General features: G+C 40.9%; 1 protein-coding gene across 1 annotated transcript in view; it reads right to left on the bottom strand.

Annotated features, from left to right (window-relative positions):
* Positions 1–416: 416 nt before the first annotated feature.
* Positions 417–20849, bottom strand: part of FARS2 (phenylalanyl-tRNA synthetase 2, mitochondrial) — a 192804-nt gene continuing 172371 nt past the window's right edge. The window contains exon 6 of the mRNA XM_010000915.1: positions 417–555. Within this exon, the coding sequence (XP_009999217.1) occupies positions 417–555 (139 nt within the window). The remainder of the gene's footprint in view (positions 556–20849) is intronic.

The raw sequence follows: 20849 nt of genomic DNA, 5'->3' as shown, positions 1-20849 counted from the left end.
TAAAACAGTTTTCTTCCCTGAGCTAACCTGTGTCTCTGATTTGCTCCACTTGTTACACAGACAGATGATCCTGTCAACATAGAAATAATGCCAAGTATTTACAGTTTAATGGAACCCAGGGACCAATTAACAACATAGAAAACCACCAGGCAGTGTATTTCTTATTATAACAGGAGGCAAATCTCACATTACTGCTGTTCCTCCATTTCTTAAAATGAAGCACCAGTGCTTTGTCAATGATTCCTCTGTAGTAATGTTTATTATCTGGTAGTTTTACCATTGCCCATTTATCAATTGTTTCCTATGTGCTAGGTTCAGCCACAAACCCCCCTCTCGCACCCCTCACCCCCAAAAGACAAAAAAATAAGAAAAAAGAGAAATGAAGTAACTGTCATTAGGGCTTTGGACCAGTGATGTTAGAATCTGCCCTCAACCCCAAGTTCTCGAACTGCTGATTCTTCAATAGCCTGATGGACTCGATGCACCTCATCTTGTGTTAAAGTCCTCTCCAGGTGGCGGTAAATGATACGGTAGCAGTGGCTGACCTTCTTTGTCCTACAAAACATAAACCAAAAGAGGAGACTCATAAATACATGTGCCTACAAATGCAATACATGAGGCTAAACACTTACCCTCTGAACCATTTTGTGTTTGTGGTATAGTTTCATTCCTGTAACTTGAGAATCACCTTAATGCTAAAATACACAATCTAGAGAGGTGGGACTGAGCTGCGTTTTCATTTTGGCACAGGTCTTTGCCCAAGTCCACCTAAGACCTCCACTTGCATTGTGGTGCGGTAGCTTCTTATCAGAGCAAACAAGCCCAGGAGGAGGGATATGCTAACACTACTGAGCTGCTCCTGACTCCACAAGTCCCTCATTTTGGTGACAGTGGAGCTACCTGGAGGGAGCACTGCACACACCCACCTTAGACTGGCAGGACTGGTGGTGATGAGCATCAGGAAAACACCACACAAACTCTTTATGATAGAGAACAATGTTGCTAGCTAACATGGGGCATCTCACAAGCCTCACCATCCAGGCCCCAGCTGCAAAACACTGATTCGCAGAGTAAAACAATTACTTTTCAGTTCATTTCCTTTTCTCTCATTTCCTCATTTCCTTTCCTGGAAACGAGAAACAAGGACAAAGTGCATCTGAAGTCTCTTTGTGGGAGAAGGACAGAGATGCAGGATGAGAGTGGCTGTCACTTCCAAAGCCAAGTGCCAAACAGCAGCACCTGGGCATCAGCCACACTGCAGTCGGGGTGCAGGGGCAGCACACAGAGCAAAATTTCTTACTTCTGGGTACTATAGAAATGAAAGGCAAAAGAGAACAGAAAAGGAATAGGGAAATGGGAAAGTGTTTAAGAGTTCCTGAGTTCAGTAAAGACAAGTTAATGCAAAACTAGGAGCAAAACATTAAGTTGAAGAAGTTAGCAAAAAATCTTCTGCTCTCCATTGAAACCAGGCTGCAATATCTAGCTCCTGCAAGGGGCAGCTCTGCAATTGCAGTGCTTGTATTACTGGATTTAAATGGAAGTTGTGGCTTTCTTTTTATTTATAGTTTCAAATGGAGCCCACACAGCTGCTTTTTTTTAAGGGTAAACACTCACTTCAGTGAAAGAAAGAAAGAAAGAAAATCTGAGGGGAAAAATAATGGGAAACCAGAGATCAAGTACTAGACAGAAGGATCTCCCACACCAGCATTTAATGGCACACAAAGGCATTTCAGAAAGCTTCGGGTCACCTCTCTCCTGAAGATAGTTTCACGTTAGAAACCATGTTTATTATGACTGTTTGATTAAAACTAAGGTTATATGTGCTCATACACAAAGATAACTCTCTGAAGATACTAATTTCAAACTCAGATCCTACTAGAAACAGGCACAGGTAGGTTTTTTTCTCAGAATTGCTATTTGAGAGCAACTTTGATCCACCCAGCATTGGTGGGAAGCTTGCCCTCCTTCCACTGGCAGTTTACAACAAAAAGGTTATTTCAAATTAAAGCATTCTTCCTGCTTTGTGTGCTCTAACGATAAAGCAAGTGAAATCTGCCTAGCATAGGAAAGGGCAAACTACATTTCACAGAGTGTTAAGCTGACTGCAGTTAACTGCTAAAAAACAGCCAAGAGCTTTCACTGGGTGAAGCTTAAAATGCTGTAGAAGAGTGATCTTTGAGAGAAGAGGGGAAGGTGTAACTGCGGAGGTGTTCTCTGCTCTTTTCCACCTCTGCAAAGCAGTCAAGAGGACAGACCTGGGAGAAGAAAGTAAGTGGAATAACAAGACAGAAATTTGAGTATGAGAGAGAGATAATGAATTGGGCTCAAGAGAAATGGTTCTCAAAACCAGGCTGGCAAATACCATTACAGCAGGTAGTATTTCAGCTTTTAATGGTTCTCCAGCAACCCACCTGAAGAAAAACATTTGCAAACTGCTTTGGCAGAAAATCTATTTAGAAGATGTACAGTCATAGCCCTGATTCTGAAGTCTTTTGTATATACTGGGAATACACCGTGATAGAGAAAACTCATTACCACCATTTAATATGATGCAAACACAAGTTTGCTTAATGTATTTCAGCTGTGGCAGGGATAGTTGCAGCACCATTTCATCACTGGTCATAGTTAACTGAAGGCAATGATTTCTCTTGTTCCAAGTGTATCCCCCTCCCTTCCTCCTAGTGAGCAGATCATTCATGAGACAAATTTAATAGGTCATAATCGTTTCTTGTGGGTGTTGTGAAAAATCAGCACCTTTAGGGGGCATTTAAATTAGGAAAAGGTAGAGGCCTTACAGAGCAGTACTGGACTAGAGCTCTTTTTGAGCTGCAGCTGAAGTCAAGCCTTGGTAGAAGAGAAATGAAACAAGGACTGCATTAAATATAATTAATCTAATTTTAATTATAGCAAAAAATGATGTAACTACTAATACACGTGGCAGGCTACACTGTTGTGACTGTTCCCGAAGCAGCCCGGGACTCCATGGGAAGCCCAGGCTGGAGCAGCTCCGGACCTCGTGGGAAGGACTCAGGAAGGAGAGGTTCATGGAGGACTCTCTCCCATGGGAGGGACCCCGTGGGGAAGCAGGGCAGGCCTGTAAGGAATCCTTCTTCCTGAGGAGGAAGGAGCAGCAGGAACCACCAGCCTGTGAACTGACTCTAAACCCCATCCCCTGTCCCCCTGTGCTGCTGGGGGGAAGGAGGGAGAGAAACTGGGAACAAAGGGATTTGGACCCGGGAAGAAGGGAGGGGTGGGGTAACATATGCAAGCCCTGCTCTGTGTGTTGTCTGTGTCCTGTGTGTGTTGGATTACTGTGAAATTAAATTATTATTTTTTCCCCAAGTTGAGTCTGTTTTGCCTGAGACCTTAATAAGAGAAGAACCCTCCTTGTCCTTGGTCTCGACCCAGGAGCATAACAAACTCTCTCCTGCATTTGATACTTAAGCCTGATGTTACAGAGGCAGTAGCTCTCTATTCTGAGCAACAGAAACTTTGAGCCTGGAACCTAGAATAGCAGTTTCACTAGGTTAATTAAAAAGGAGGCTTAATAGCGAGAGCATTGAGCTTTATTTACCTAAACTGCCACCAGACAAGTCCATGTGGTCCACAGTCATGCGGACTCTTCTCCCATTAGGTTTCAGCTGATCTTAGTGTCCCAAGTCTCCTCTGCACCAGCCTGCAGCTTTCAGGCAATGAAACACAGTGACTACAGTGAAGCACAGCCCAGAGGGAAAAGGAAGATAGGGATTCTGATTCTGATGCCACAGGAGGAAACAGGAACACGGTCCGTGAAGAAACACTGGAGTGAAGAAATGCCTAATGGTCTTTCCTATGGTTTTTGGAGGAAATAGCTTTGCCTTGTGATTTTCAAGATTGGCAGTCAGCTGCCTCCGTGTGCTAGGGAGCTCCTCCCTGCCAGGTCAGATGCACTGCATCGGGCTAACTTGAAGGTCAGCCTGATACCTGAACATAGCAAGAAATTAAGGGGCCTTCGTCTGCCCCTAGTCTAATAAAACAAACATGAAAGCAACGTGACACTGGGACCAGGGCTAGAATGAAAAGGTATGGTAAGCAATAAAAGTTTATACTTGTGTGTTAGCCTTCTCTGCATGTAAGTCCACTGAGGGATGTTTTAAGTACAACTTGGCTGGAAGGCTGATCCCAGAACCTACAAATCGAAAAACAACTACACATGCTGGGGAATCTGTCTCAGTGGTTAGATAAGACTAAGACACAGGGTCATTTGGTAACCAAAATGTTGTCTAAAGAATAAATGCCTGTTACTGGCATTTGTCTTGTCCACATGCAGTAGCATAACAAGAATGAAAATTTCACCATCCTGTATTTGAAGAGGGAGATAAAAGAGGCAGCAATAAGTGGGGAAAAAAACCCCACTTAACTGTGTTCTCCTTTCCATCCATCTTGAATAAGGCACAGAAGCACAAAGACTTCTGTCGGGAGGTTATCTCTGCTCATATGTGGTGAAGAGAACACAGAACCAGTTTTCTAGAAAGCTGGATTTACTTCGAGGAACAATTACAAGAGATTACAATCTCCCACAGCATCAAGGAAAGAAAAAGAGTACCATCTCTTTTGTATTCTGAGCAGTGTACTAAGCAGTGCTACCCACCAGCATATCCATACTGCATCTTGTCTTACTGAGTATCATTTAAAACGAAAGATCTTTAAGGTCCCTTCCAACACAAAACATTCAATGATTCTATGATCTACGCACATGGTAACACAAGTATTTGAGATTATTTTTCCTCTGTTAAGTGAGTCATGCTAATGAGCGTCTCCCAATTTCTGCCATAGCAATTTGTATCTTATATCCCCACAAAAGATTCATCCTGTAATCAGCTTACATGAACTTTCACACAATACTCAATAACCACTACACACTTCACAGAGATCATGGCATGCTCAGGGAAGAGAAAGACCTGTTTTGTTTGCAACAATGTCCTCAAAGGGATTATAATGGGAAGAAATAAAAATATTGTCTCATGTTACTAGCATCATCGTTGGCAAAGCTGTGCAGAGATCACAGCCTTGGTTCTGCTTTGTGGCTTCAACAGTTTCAGAATGGTTCATGTTGTAGGTAAAAATGAGGAGAAATATTAAACTGCAGAAGAAGATGTAATTATCTTTTCCTTTTTGTTTCATGCTTTCAAACCACATCCACCACTATGATAGTAGGTATAACTGCTAAATGTCATACTATAAAATTTAAATTGACAAATAGCACTCTTTGCTAGGAGCAACATCATGGAAAATGGCAAAAGGCTTGTGCTATATACCTTACTGTCAGTGGCAAATAATTCAATTACCATGGTGATATACACATAGAATATAGCAGTAATTCTCCCAACAAAGGCCTTTCCCAAAGATGTATTCTCATCAATGAGATTTCAAATGCTAGCCTTTCAAATGCTAATACTCCATTTCTCTGGAAGAGCACACTGTACACAACAGCATATTTTTAAAAACGGAAATGTTTTTGTTTAAGGGGATTTTGATGCTAGTGAAAGGCACTAGAGCATCTCCAGAAGAAAGACTTGTTTTAAACCCACAGAAAGCAGGAAATGCTCATTTCTGTTGCACATCTTTTCCAGCTGATACCTGGCAGAAGGATGGTTCAGCTTCAAAGACAGGTCAGGTCAACATAATAATTTTGAGACTGTCAACATTATTTAACCACTGTGGATTTTTTTTGTTGGTCATTTTAAAAGAGATGCATGTTCACTGACAGACAGTTGGACCAAAATATTGTTCTTCTATTTCACAAAATTGAGAAAGTAATCGACTTTTTGCTCTTTTCTAATTGGACTTGGTGAAATCTGTACCTGAATACCAAACCCTGAACCTGCTTGACCTTTTCTTTCCTTCTTCCTTCAACATTAATTCCATTTAAGCTTTTCTACTAATATAGAAAAAATGTCAAAATTTTGTTAATAGCCAGCTATTGAGAGAGATAAAGAGCACAGTACGGGATGCAGTGGCAAAGGACATAAATAACATCTGCTAGTTAAGATAATGAAAGGTAAATGAAAGATGAAAGCACTCAGAAACTTTTCCATTTTTCAGTCATGGTTAAATAGCCACAAATATGATCTAAGCCACTATCAAGTACCTGAAAACATTGGACTGGTTAGAAAGTTTTGATCAGTGTTTTCCTTTCCTACCTAAACATACCACCTAATTTCTTATGTGCAGAAAAAGATACAGACAGATATATACAGATATATATGGGAAAAAAAAATAATAATTTGTAAGCATCATCTGAAGGAAAAAGTCTCCTGACTCTTAGATATGCTTAATAAATGTTTTGTGAAAAAATTCAAACAATTACTTGTGCTTTGGCCCAGCACTTTGGCCCCTATCGACTTTTTCTCTTTTCAACAGACCACCTTGGTTTGTTGACTCATGTCAGAAAAAGAAGAGCTAACGTGAGCAGAGTGGGGCTCTTTTCCACCACTTCCCAGGCAGAGGGAACCTTTGTAAACAGACCAAGTTACAGAAGAAACTGAGTATTTCCTTGTACGTTGTTGCAGTGGGTGCAGTAGCCAGTCAATGATACAGTTAACCCATATCACATCCAAGCACTTCCCATTAAAAAGCTCTTAGGCCTCCCAGCATCAAAAGTAATGGAATCCATTACATGCAGACAATGAGCAAATATCACTAGGGTGAAGAAGAAGGAGAAAAATGTCATTCTCAGTTATACTGAAAGAAAATCCCAAGTCCCCACAGGACCATAAGCTAAATGTGACACAGACTTTTGCTGCCATAGAAGGCCAGAAAGTGAATGCAAAGCCTTGCATTTTGGGATTGTGAGGTTTTCGTTCTGTTTTGTTTTAAAGACAATGACTCACTGATTCTTTGAAGAAAGGAATGATCAGTGGTTGTAATGGAGGCATGAAACCCATTCTTAAGGGGATGGATTCAAGCATAAGTAATGACTGCTTGTCCTCCAATCTCCCTCTCTTTGGCAAAATCACCTCTCAAGCACAGGCGACAGAATTCCTATAATGTCTAATCTACGCCAATACTGAGGAATCCATTACACATGGATTTAAACTTGGATATCACTGAGAGTTTTCCCTTTTGTAAGGCAAACTTTGTGCTCTCTGTTCACACTGAGTCTCTTCAATTTTTAGGGGCTCATCACTCCATCTAGTGAGTCAGTTCAAAACCCTGCTTTAAATCCAGGAAGATTCAAGAGCAGGCTAGAGGGTGAATCTCTTCAAGACTTGCCTTGCTGTCAGCATAGTAACCCTGGAGCACTCATCATGCCAGACAGATGCAATGCTATGCACTTTTAATGGAACAAGTCTCTCAACTTACCAAGGCTGAGGCTTTCAGGAATAAAAGCAAGTAGTGCAGTGGGCAGGCACACCAAGATCTGAAAGTTTGCAAGCCTGTGAGGCTCAGAACAGGGTACAAAAGCCTACTTTTTCTTCAGGGTTATCACTATGACAGATCCAAGGACTGCACAGGAGAAATAAAAATAGGAAAACGTAAACCTTCCAATACAAATGCACACATACAAAATATACTGAGGTAACTTCTACCCATTGCAGTGGCAAACAAGAGAAGGTTGTTAGGTAAAATACTTCAGACAATTTTATGTGCTAAACATAAAAAGATAATTGGATACTGAAAGTAAGAGCGAAAAAGTGATAGTCTCAACATCAGACAGGACAAAATACCTGTTCTATGTACAGCACAGGGTTTTATTTTGCTTCAATTTCCCTGGGCTTGACTGAAAATGTTCCGTGTGAAATGCTTTCCAAAGTCTAATCATTAGCCAAAATGAAATCTAAGCAGTAATATTTTTTTTGTTCTGTTTAAAAATAGACCAATAGAGGCTTAAATATTCACCAATCCAGCAAAGAAAAATAAAAAATAACTGGATTTGGATATTGTGTCTCATGGGAACTCCCATCTAAGCTACTTGACTTTCTCCTTCCCTGTGTAGTTCAGAAGCCAGTGCAGGACTACATTTCCCAGGAGAGCCCAAGGCCAAACATTCCTCCCCTCTCTGGAAAAGAAGCTTGGCTGATAAAGCTGATGAGGAATCAGAATATACTGAGAAGAACAGAAGCACATGATACCTGGAAATCCTTCTTGCCCTGGCAGCTGAAGTGTTTTGGCTGCTAGCCAGAAAATTCTTACAGAAAAAATTTTCAGTGAACAAAACCACAACAAATCAACTTAATTTCTGTCATTGCTGACTCTCCCACTTTTTCACCATTTCTCTTGACCTCCTAAATCCCTGTTAATTTAATGGTAGAATGAGGCAGCTCCAGCACCAACATGCTCAGTGGGTCTGGCAGAACTTCATGACTTAGATATCTCACTCACAACCCCTTGTGCCCTTCTAGAGCAACTGGCTAGTACTGGAGTGGGTCAGGGATACAACCTGTTTGCAAAAAGTAGCTTTGGAAGACACAATGTGTTTGCAGAGTTGTGCTTCTTGTGCAAAGGTATTATATTAGTCTCCCTCTGAGGTACAGTGAATGAGGATGGAAGAGGCTGTGGTCTTACTTCTGTCAAACAGCAATATTAATGATTCCATCACTGGTCATTAGCCACAACAGTATTACTCAGAATTTTCCAGCCATGAGCAACTGAAATTCCATCTGGAAGCACTTAAGAGTGACAACGTACCTCAATAATCTGAACAAATCCAACATGATAGGTGAATTTGGACTCTTTCAAATGCTTTCTAAAATATTTATAGTAAAAATGTTAAGTGTGATACCTTTTCACTTCTTCTGAGTGAAAGATCAAAGAAGAGAAGTATAAATATTTAGTAGTTTTTTCCCCCAACTAGATGTTAATACTAAAGGCTACAAAAAGTATTACTAAAAATAACATTGCTGTCAAATTAGAACATATTTCATAATGGAGTAGAAAGGGAATTTATATTAACATTTAAAACAATTCATGCTATGAAATGAAGATGGATGGGAATGACAGCCAGTTCAGAAATATCTCCATTGAGCACCAGCTGCAGTCAGGGTCTCTGCACAGTAAGGTGGGAGACAAGCACATGGGAAAGATTGGCTGCTGTTTCAGGTACTTGTATAGATTTCACCTTCATGATTAGTAGTTTTGTCCAGTAGCTAGGTGTTTAAATTCCCTTTACACTTGCTGAGTTGAGGTAAAGAGGGACATGGGTCTGAACTCAAATAAATTATTATTCCAAAGTTAAACAGCAAATCAGTGACAGAAGGGTGACTTGGATAAGTGCAGGCACAGAGCCCTTGAGTTACCCTTATTTTGAGTTACTCTTCCATGCAGAAACACCTCCAGTCAGCCTTCCTTTCTGCAAATTGTACAGCAGTCCTGGAAACAAAACAGGCTACAGCAAGAAAAAGCAACTCGTCCCATATACAGTGGACAGGGCAGAGAAAAGAGCAGAACCGGATAGAACAGGGTAACCAAATGTGCTGTTTGTTAAGCAACAAACTAATCCCATATCAGGAGAAAACAGGAAGGGGAGAGGAATGGAGCAGGTAGAGATGAGCCAACAGGAGGGAATTAAAAACTAAAAGCAGAGATTAAAATAAATAATTTGCCCATTTTGTGTGAAAGCAACAAATTAAAAGCACCTGCCTGCCCTGGGCAGCCTGCAGCACTAGAAACAACTTTAAAACATTTGTGCCTCAGTGTGTGCAAACGTCGGGGGTTTCTCAACGGGACTGCTTACAGTATCTGCTAAGCCTGGTGGAAATTCTGCAGCCGCTTGCACAATAAGTGCTGTTTACTATCTCCTCCCAATCCATACGTTATTTTTCCTCTCAGAATTGTCAGGCTTTCTGAGGCTTCATCTGGCTAACTGGATTTGTTTTGGAGATGCAGAAACTCCCCACTTTCCCTCCCCAAGAGCAGAGTGGTTCCACACAGACAGTCACAAGAAACCTCTTCTCATTGCTCTTCTGACAGCTGCTGCCTTGGGAAGACAACTCAGAAAAAGTCCTCAAAGTAAGGATAACTACTGGCCAGCAGATTAAACTACTGTTAACACACAGGAAAACTGTCTGGACGTTAAATGTTTCTCTTGCTCTGTCCCATTTGCACAGGTAATACATTTGGACCACGACAATAGACAAAGAGCCCGTGTCTTGTAGGTGAGGTTTGCCTGGTTATTCTGAATAGAATGGCAGGGGAAATGCCACAGCACCATTGCAATTAGCCAAATGATGACAACATATAGCAACCAGACACACTGGTCAGAACTCTCACAGCTCTCAAAATGAGCATTAGTTTGGAACACTCTAACTGCCATGTTTGTCATGTTGCCGCCCCCTTAATATTATGGTTACTCTTTATGAAAAGAAAAAAATGTGAATTTGATAGGTGTTTACATAGTGAACACCTCGTATGTTAAGACAATACGAGCATCACACAATGAAACACTATGTGGACATGAAGATGAAAAGGTCACAAAATGAGACGCATTATTCTATAAGTACAATGAAATTACTGGTTTTCCACTCAAGAAAGGAAAGAAAGCCATTAAAACATTAGACTTGGAAGATCAAAATACCATTTTTGCTAAAACTTTACTAAAAATGGCCAAATGATCCTCTCTACAAGGTCCCTTCCAACCTTAATGATTCTATTCTACTCGCAGAAAGACTCTGGTGCAGAAAACCAAACCACCTATAAGCCTAGAATGAAAATAAAAAAGACCAAAAAAATAGAAACAAATGCATTGAGTGAATCTAGTAATTCCCTCTATAAAAGGCTATCAGGCTAATAAATTAATAATCAACAAATGAAACAATAAATTGGAGGAACCATGGGGGGCAGGTGTTGTGTAGGGGTATGTACATATGGCATGTATATTCACAGTCAATCCAATCAGATAAGAAAAGATGGTCTAAGAGCACTATCACAGAAACATAGAATGGTTTGGGTTGGAAGGGACCTTAAAGATCCTCTAGTTTCAATACACCACAGGGTGTGAATTCATTGGCAGCTACAAGCAGCCTCAGGCAAAGCTAAAAAATCTTAGGAAATAATTTTAAGAGTTATTACAGATAGTGAAATAAATGAAGAAAATAAGAAAACTACTAAATACAGTTCATAAAATTAGGCAGTATAAAATCTGTCTTCCTAAATGTTTCACTTTAGAGGGAGTTGTATGAAGGTAGATGAGAAAACTGGTGATCAGTATGATTACTAATAGAAGCTGATATTCCAAATGGCTGGAGTATCTACCAACAATTTGTTGTTTCTGAAAGCAGCTATCTCTACAGCTCATAACCAAATCTGAAGGATTCTTCTTGTAGGGCTCTTCATCCTGACTCCTATTTTCATTCATGGAATAGGTGATGCAGCAGAAATGTTTGTTAGCTGGCAAATTATATTGAGATTGGTAAAGTCAAGCTGGAAAAGCTGAAGAATACATTTCAACCAGGACAAGCATAAGCTTATGTATTTAGCCAAAAAATAAGTAGTTGCATGCACAGAGGATGAAGGACAACTGGGCATAGAGCAGTGCTGCACAAAGCATCTAAGGACTGCACAGAATCATGAGTTGAAGGTGAATCTGTGATGTTGTGCTGCTTTAAGCTAAGCAAGCACCATTCTGGGACAAACTGCTGGGACACAGCCAGAGTGACATTCTTCTGCCCTACTCAACGCTGCTACTGTCTCCGCTGAAGTACCCTTCCCACACTTTGAGAAAGATGTGAGGCAACTGGAGGCAGATTGCTAGGGAGCAATAAGAACAAGGAGATGTCTAGATAACACAAATAATGATGAAAGACTGAGAGAATACAGGTTGCTCAGTCTGAAGAAGAGAGCATGAAAACATGCTACAAATAGATAAAATGCTGCTGCACAGGGTTAGGAAATTATCTGTTCATCAACAAGTGGCAGGAGACAAAAGTGATGAGCTCATATTGCAGAGATGTTCAGCTTGAAAATCCACTTGGAAAGGCAATGGGGTCCCCATTGCTGGAAATTTTTAAGGACTGGTTATACAAGTGTCTGTCAGGAATGCTATAAGTAGAGCTTCTCTTATTTTGGAGTAGGAGGATGAACTAGGTGGCAGTACTCTTCAACTGTTTAGCATAAAATAATGTAATGGTCTTTAAAATGCAGAAAGTTACTTCAGTAGCAAAAATAGCTCCCCAGAGCTCCAACCGAATACACGTGTATTTTTTTTTATCCCACTGCATTCAGAGGAAGTGGGGGGAAAAGCCTAGTTCAGGAAGCCAAGGAGGTAGGAAACACAAATCACTGTAGCTATACTAGGCAGAAGGGCTCTGTGTTACCAACACTAGATTCCCAGGAAATAAAGCAAACGGAAAAAACTTCTGAAGGGCAACACCAGAGACCAAAAGACTGAGAGAGGAAAGGAATGTCATTAAAATAATGTAACCTTTTTAGGTCAGCAACCCTTTCATTACCTTCGTAGGCCAGTGTTGAAATACAGCAGATAGGAAAGCAAAGTACTGCTGAGTTACCTTTCACCGTCTAAAGCCAATTAAAAAACAAACAAACCCCCCAGAAAAGTCCAGTCTGTAAGACAGCATCCCACAGGAAGAATGTCACTCTTTGCTTGTCCTCTTTGCTTCAGGCCTGAGAGATGCCTTAGGAAAGCTCTAAGGAACAGCCACAGAAGATGCTGTATATCCTTGATAGGCTGAATTGCATCTTTTAGGCTTTTCCAAGTTTGTATCAAGAGGTTAACCCTTTGCTTTCACCCTTCCAAGTTCACATTCAACCTGAGGCAATATTAAAACAAGGACAAGGTCCTTCTAACAAAGCAATGTTGCAAACAATCCTGTCAGAAATCTGAACCCTGAGGCAATTTGGGGAAGTCCACGGACTGCGAGACATCTGAGACACAAACTCTTGAACGAAGACTGGTTGGCCCCAAGGAGGACAACAACTCTTGGGACTATGGTCTTTTGACGTAGAAGCTCATTAACCTTATGCCCTGTTGCAGGCAGACAGACTGAAAAATAGAGAGGAAATTACATGTCCAAGGACATACTGCAGATCAGCTCATCTCAGAAATACATAGAAATGTAACAGAAATCTTATCTTATGGAGACTCAGTATAATGCTCTCCTTGTATTTGTACATATTATCCTGGCCTCCCCATTCTTACTCACTTGCTGTTCTGTATTCACTTATGGTACCTCTTCCTTATGCATACAACAGCTGTGAGGAAGGATCTGCCTTTCATTGTATCTACCTTCCCTGCCTGTTGCAGCAAAAAGGAGCCACGACTCTGCTACAAGCAAAAATAACCCCCTGTACTTGTATAAAAATATGTGTATGTAAATATATATCTATGTACATCCATAGCTGTTGCTGCAAAGGTTAGTTTTTTATTAACCTTTGAAAGTTTGCTTAGATTGCTCAGTAGTTTTGGGACAATCTTTACTAAATCTTTTTCAGGGATTAAATGTTGATCTCATAAAAGTTCCATTTTATAGGTGTTCTTTCATTCTCACATGAAATATGAAGTTGCCAAGGAACAAATAAACTATTTATGAGTTATGTCTGCACAGTAACAAAGAATGCCTTAATGGGGACACGTACTACTTTGAAAGTACTGCACTCTGTTGTTTCCTGAACTGGAGGCTCTCTTAAACAGGTTTAAGAACTACACTCTCCTTTCTCCTAAAAAAAAAATAATTAAAAAAAACCCTTGACATGACTGTCTAAATTATAGCAGAAAGACTCATATATGCCATGGACTCCCTCACCACAGTCCTACATACCTGCTTATTTGTAGGTAAATCAGTGGAGGTTGGATACAGCTGCACCCAGACAGCAACTATTAGTCCCAATAGCTAACTGGAATGAACTCCTGTTATTCTTACATTACTGACTGCAGGGTTACAGGAAATTGATATTTATTATATGTAAGATGCAGCAATTTGGTGGCATGACACCATAATCTCTGGTAGCAGATCTTCTTCATTTTAACTACAGTAACCAACAAGGAAGGAGAAGCTCCTTCTGAGATTTGCTACACTTGAACAGTCACCTCACCCAGCATCACCTGGACATCATTCCATTAAGATCAGCAGAAAATGCTCTCTACTTTACCTGATTCTTGTCACACCTAGCCAGGATGGCTAGTGTTCTAATATTGTGTTTTGAAACATACACAGTACCAAAGAATATGAAAACTATTAGGCACCAGGTCCTTCCACTGCATTCATGTACAAACTCCTCTCCCCAGCCAGTGACACCACCTCTCTGCAGAGATGGAGACATACACAGGTGCTGGGTGTGTGGATTCAGCAAGGGAATGTACTTCCTTAAAATGGAAGAGATGACAGAGAAAACACAATAGCCCTTAGAAAGGAAGAAGAAGAATATTAGAATATTCCTGTGGCATTTTGCAGTCCAGTCTCTACCAAAAAGTGAAGACACAGAGACACAGTTTGGTCACCTGCAGATCCCACTCCTGAAACCCACACACTTTTTCCACAGGATTTAATCAGTATCATGATACTTGATGCTATTGTGATTTTACTTTAATGTCCATATAGGAAAGATAAAAATTATCCCACTTTTCACCAGGTGAAATAACCCCACCACAGAAGCTGAAGCATCATCCACAGCATGGGTTGCACAGGACTTGGACAGTTATAAGACAGTCAAAACATTTCTAAGCATTTCCAAGCTGGACAAGCACTTTCCTATATTGCTAGCACATCTGCACTGGCAGGGACAAGCATAGTCTCTTACATCTCAACAGATCTCAGTTCTGATTTTGTGTATCCCACAAAGCATCAAAGAATCTCCACAGGAAAGCAATGAAAGAATCTGGATCTGGCTGGACATTCACTTACAAAGCCCATACTTAGATCCATACCATGTTGTAGCAGTCTTTGGGGTTATGTTTTGGTTTTTTTACAGCTGAGTGTGTATCTGTTTTCTTTTCACCAAATCCTGGGTGAGCATTTCAGTAGCACAAGAGTGAGTCAATAAAACTGAACAGCAGTGCTGCTCACAAAAATCCTCCTCTGATCCTGTCTCCAGGTACCTCTCCCTGCTTCTCAGATTTGCCCTGCTGTACTAAACCAGCATTCTGCCTGAGTGGCTGCACGTGTGACGAACCACACTACCCAACTGATGTAGTTGAAAAATGACCAGGTAGAAAAAGAAAGAAATACTTAGATCCCCACTGGGTCACTCTGAATGGCCACACTGGTCACTGTGCCAGCACATTGCAGGAGTGAGAACAAACTAAGACACATGCTGCCAGGAGAAACGCATGTGGAATAAACCAGCACATCTGCCTGAGTGGCTGCACGTGTGACGAACCACACTACCCAACTGATGTAGTTGAAAAATGACCAGGTAGAAAAGAAAGAAATACTTAGATCCCCAGTCTGGTTCACTGAATGGCCACACTGGTCACTGTGCCAGCACATTGCAGGAGTGAGAACAAACTAAGACACATGCTGCCAGGAGAAACGCATGTGGAAACAGGGCCTAAAATCACAAGCTGTCAATTCACTGTAACCCTCATAAACACTGAAGTGTATCCTACTTTATTCCCTAAGTTAATGTAAAATCATGTTATATATTATGTTCAAAATGAGACACAGATGTAAGGAAGAGGGAAAAAAAAATATGTCTGGCTGTCCTCAAATGCTGCTGAGTCCAATCTCCTGACCTGTTCCTACTGAAGGCACTGGGATGAGATCTCTTTCTGTCAACTGAGGATTTAGCTGACGTTTTACAAAACAAGAGGGACAAGTCCCTGGGTAGCAGTGTTTTCAAAACTGATCAGCAGAAGCAGCCAGATGGATCGTCTTCTTAAAAATGGTAATACACCAGTTTAGTCAGGAAATGAATGAACGTGTTCAGGACAGCATGAGAAGAGGTAAGCAGAATCAGCTACAACAGCTGAACTTCGCAAGAGTGCAAACTCTTTTGCCACCAGTTAAGCTTGAGGTCAGTTTTCTGAGCAGACTTTATGTGTGTAGGGTCCTTTGCAGAGCCTTTGCTCTAGCACAAATTGCACTTTATGCAACCAAAGACTTTCCTTCTGGCAAATGTAATACAGATCCTGTGCCCGTAAGCTCGATCTTTCAGCATTTCATCAGATATAGCAGCAATGCTTAAGAGGTTACTGCTATGAAAGATTAAACTGTTCATGATCATTGCCTTTAACTACTCCCCTGTACTGTGGGACATCAGCCCAACCTGACTGGCTTTTGAATATTAAGAAGAAAGGCTGGCTAGAAGTAAGGTGTGGGGATCAAGAGGAAAAAAAGCCTAACAGTGAATCACTCCTTTGCTGATAGAAGGCATGGTTGCCTCTAACAAACAGCTACATAGAGCATGTGACATAACCTAAGTGGGACTGTTATGAAACTTAACTATGAGATACTTTGGGTAACGATCTATAAAGCTGCTAACTGGATTCAGTAAGTTGTTGAGTCATTACCACATAAGACTGGGTTGCTCTGAATGGCATACTAAATCCATATGGCTAGAGATGTTGAGTGGTCTGCATTTGGTTAGAGAATAATATGGAAATGAGCACACATCTACTTTGATTTTCAAAAATAAAGCATTAATAATAATAAAAAATTAGCTGGAATTAGATACCACCCAGACTAACACTATTTTGTCATTTATCTCTCAGTTACAGATATACTGTGACTGAGAATTAGCAGGCATGAAATTAGGATGGATTTTTTATGTTTTGGGAAAAAAAACACAGTATGTTCCCTGCAATGATGTATCTGTCATGACACCAACTCAAAGTAAAATGAGGACTGGGCAGAAGGATGCTGGGTACTACATATAAATCACTGATCTTTCACCTCTTAGAATATTTTCACATTCAAACTGAGATACTAAATGAGCTGCGTGCTTAATACAAAAAAGAGAAGAACTTAAGAAACTACCACTGTGGAGATAATTAATTCTGGAATAACTACTCAAGCAAAGACCAAGGGCTGAGCTCGCCAGACAACTCTATTACCTTCCACCTGATGAAAGTGTGACTAGTGGAGGAAATGTCACATTTACACTTGAAAATTGTTTCAAAGGCAACTTGCATCTTTTGGCACAACTCGGCAGAAGCAGCAAAGAGCACTCCTTTTTATGATTTCTCACCCCTGTATTAAGCCACCAAGTCTAGCTTGAATATTCAGTATCTCAGCAGTGGGCACTTCCCAGGCAGCAGCACTGAATTGCTCTCTGCTGATCCTTAGGGATGCAGTGCCAGGACTGGAAGGCTCCCCACACAGCGCCCGTGCGGTGCTTGCTGCCCAGTGCAGCGTCTGCCTGAGGCAGAGCACAGAGAAGCAGGATGAGGCGTGCAGAGGGATCACATCTTCTTTGCTCCCTCCACTGGGAAGGAGGAGAGCTGGTCTGTGTGGAGACAAACAGGACAAGGGAGGAACATTTCTGAACAAGTAAGCTTGTCTGGTGATTTTCCTCAAAGGTGACACTGACACCATTGCACTCTACCTCCCTTACAGGTTTTGTGGTTGGGTTTGGATTTTTGTGGTTGGTTTTGTTGTTGGACTTTTTGTTGGGTTTTTTGTTGCTTTGTTTTTGTTTGTTGTTTTTTTTTTAAGACAACTACTCTCATTTGCAGTCCTCTTCTTCCAAATTTTCATTCATTTTTATTTGTTCTTCTACTTTCTTTTTGGCTTGGCATTTGCTGATGTTGAGCTGTGAATCCTGTACATGGAGCCAACTGAAGTTACTTGGGGAATTCAAAGGAGATGAGCTGTAAAAAACTGCCCAAAAACTACTTTCAATACACAGGTATCAACTTTCTGGTCATCCTAACTGGTAAGCCCCTGGAAACAACATGCAAACCATAGAAGCAGAAGAAAGATTTGGGGAGGATTCCCATCTCTGTGCTGCATTTGCACTTGGCACTTCTCTTTCAGCTTCGTATCAAGAGCACCTTTGATATGGCACCTTTCTTTTTTTCTTTTTTTTCACTTTCCAACTGTTTTAAGGACCCTTGAGAAAGGGCACATTTTTTCCTCCATTATATACCTCAAACAGAGTATCACAGAAGACAAACTTCAGTCATTCCATACTGGAATTCTGATGGGAAATTATCACAACAGTGACATTTGGTTTATGGCATGAACGCCCCCTGCATCACTGGCCTACAGATATCCCTGATGAAGTGTTGTGGGACTTGAAAAGTTTATCACCAAAAGAATGAATGGACCAGGCTGAAATCATAGAGATTTGTTTTAATCAAGATATGAACCAAACCTGTGCCTTGCTGAAAATTTATCCTTCACAGTGTTATAAACATACCCATGCACATAGTAACAATGGTTTACACAAGCTTTGTCCTTTCTCTTCAGGATATGCACGTCTGCCTTCCCTCGGCTCTCTTCAGTGAAGAGAAGCAAGGCACATTTGGTATTAAGAGCTAGAAGGCAGAAAAGCTGAAACTGAAAGCAGACCCAAGGAAGTAAGGCACCAGCAGAAAGAACTAGCTGGTCTTTTGCTAGAAACCAAGAGAAATATGTCAAGAATTACAGGCAATGCCAAAATGAAAGTTAAGTACTCACATACTGCAATGCTTGAGCTACAGATAATGACTGAGTTACCATTTGTCAGCTGAACCCTGTCCGTGTTTCCATCCATACCACTAAAACAATAAAATATAATAGCTTAAATTGCTCCAGAAAAAAAAAAAAAATAATCAGAATGTGAAAACTTCCATCCATGTAGATAAGTAGAGATGTGGTAATTCATTCAGCTACAAAAAAAAGAGGATAATTTCTATTACAAGTTCATACCTTATTTATAGAAGCCTGGCCTGCCTAAACTAACATGTTCATCTCTGACAAACATGAGACATCTCTGACCGTGGCAGGATGTCAGAAGGGGAAGCAGGGCTGGGAAGGACAGTGAGTGACAATGACTTGCTGAATGGCACTCAGTAAACATTTAACCTCTCTGTATGTGAAGAAAAATTCAGGCATCTTGCTCAGCCTTCCTAAGAAGCTCAATACAGTAGAAACTCCTATCCAAATAAAGGGTCCTGAAAGCCCTGGAGCATTAAATATAAACATTTGAGATTCCTGGATTTTGTGAGTGAGATCATCTCTGTGAATATGTGTCCTGCTGCAGGACTGCTCAACACTTTTGTAAGACAACATGGCTTTTCAGAAGATATCTGGCAGAGTGGAGTTGCAACGCATGCTAAGGCAAAACTCCTACTACGAACCTTGGAAAATAAGGTGGCTAAAACTTTGTGCGTAAATGCCTTCCAAAATATTAAAGTAATATCTGTTTAAATCTCCTCTTCATCAGATATTTCAATATGGAAAGAGCAGCCTATTATGAAACACCTGAACAGACTAAATGGGCAATTCACTAAACTTGAGAGCACTGACTAGCAGTTAATTGACTACCCGCAAGCTTACCAGGTAATAAAGTCTATTTCCCCCCATCCATCATGGTGAGGGGAGCAGTAGGTCCAAGCACAAATATGATTAGTCTAAATTGTAATCTTTGATGTGGTGATGGCTGCAAAGGTTACCTGCAGAACTGAAAGGTAGTATCCAACTATTTTTGTATGAAAAGGACAGTCTCCAAGAGAAAGTAAAGGGTATTTGCATGACTTCTCTGTGAGATATCCTCACAGATTATTCTCCTCCCACAGCAAATACCACAGTCTGTTCTTCAGGAAAGAGCAGGCAGCAAGGTCTTCAACAGCAGCTGAGGCAGCCCTTGCCCTTCTCACTTGTGTGGCAGCACCAGCCCTGCTTTGTGGACACACGTCTAGTTATGGTGACAAATAACATGCAAATGGCTGAAGCACAACCCTCCCCTCTGCTTTTTTGTGGAGGACAGGTAACACAGAACACTCCCATAACACAGAGGTTGGCACATGCTCAGGAGTATAGACTGGGAACGGTTAAACAAAATCACAGTTCCAGGACCAAACCCAGAGAACCTGCCAGCTCAGCTCCTACTTCATAAGCAATTGCCCATGCAAGATGTGTTATCATCAGTAGGTACTGCCTATGACAATGCTCGAAAGTGTTAACTTGTCCTTCCTCAAGTTTGTCAGCAAACATCCTTCATATCCCTCTGACTAACTTCAGTGTGAATTATTGCAATGTAAATGATACTGCTTGCTTGTAACTCCTATGAGAACTGAGAGAACAGTGAAGTGGGCTCACCTCATGATACATTAATTTTGCAAGCAATTCTTTTTTCTTTTCTTCATTGAGTTCATTCCTCATGAGTTGCAGAGACTCATGGGAGAGCAAGTAGAGGCTTCTGGGATTTGGGGTGTTTGGCTGGAGGTGCAAGAGAATCTGATCCATTAATGTTTCCTCTCAGAAATGCAACAGCAATCAAACAATCACAGAATAGAGCCATGATTAAACAACTGATCACAGGTGACCATGGGGATGGCTACACAGATGAAACCTGCCCTGCCTCCTGGAAAAGTCTGCAGCCCGTGAGGGGTTCTGTACTGCTGTATTAGACTGCTCCCTGTCCTCAAACTTGGCTTATGCATGGGCTTTCTAAAAGGGAGGCAAGCATTTTATTTATATCTTCCATTTGCATTCACATTTTAAGAGACAACTGTGATTTACCAAATAACTCATTAAAAGAACACAAAGAACCCACATAAATTTTGGAATTGAATTTGAGGGAAACAACTTATGTATCTTGGTTTAACTTTCACACTGGTAAATCTTTATACTGAAAAGCAAAGTGACTGTGATTGGGAAGATGAAGCATGTTATTTAGAATCATAGAATGTCAGGCTGGAGGGGATCTCAAGGATCATCTGACCCAACATTTCTAGGTAGAAATATGGTTTAGATGCAATGGCACAGCCC

Source organism: Chaetura pelagica, unplaced genomic scaffold (genome assembly GCF_000747805.2).
Source record: "Chaetura pelagica isolate M959 unplaced genomic scaffold, ChaPel_1.0 scaffold104, whole genome shotgun sequence".
Lineage (NCBI taxonomy): Eukaryota > Metazoa > Chordata > Aves > Apodiformes > Apodidae > Chaetura > Chaetura pelagica.
This window is presented reverse-complemented; position numbering and strand designations above follow the sequence as displayed.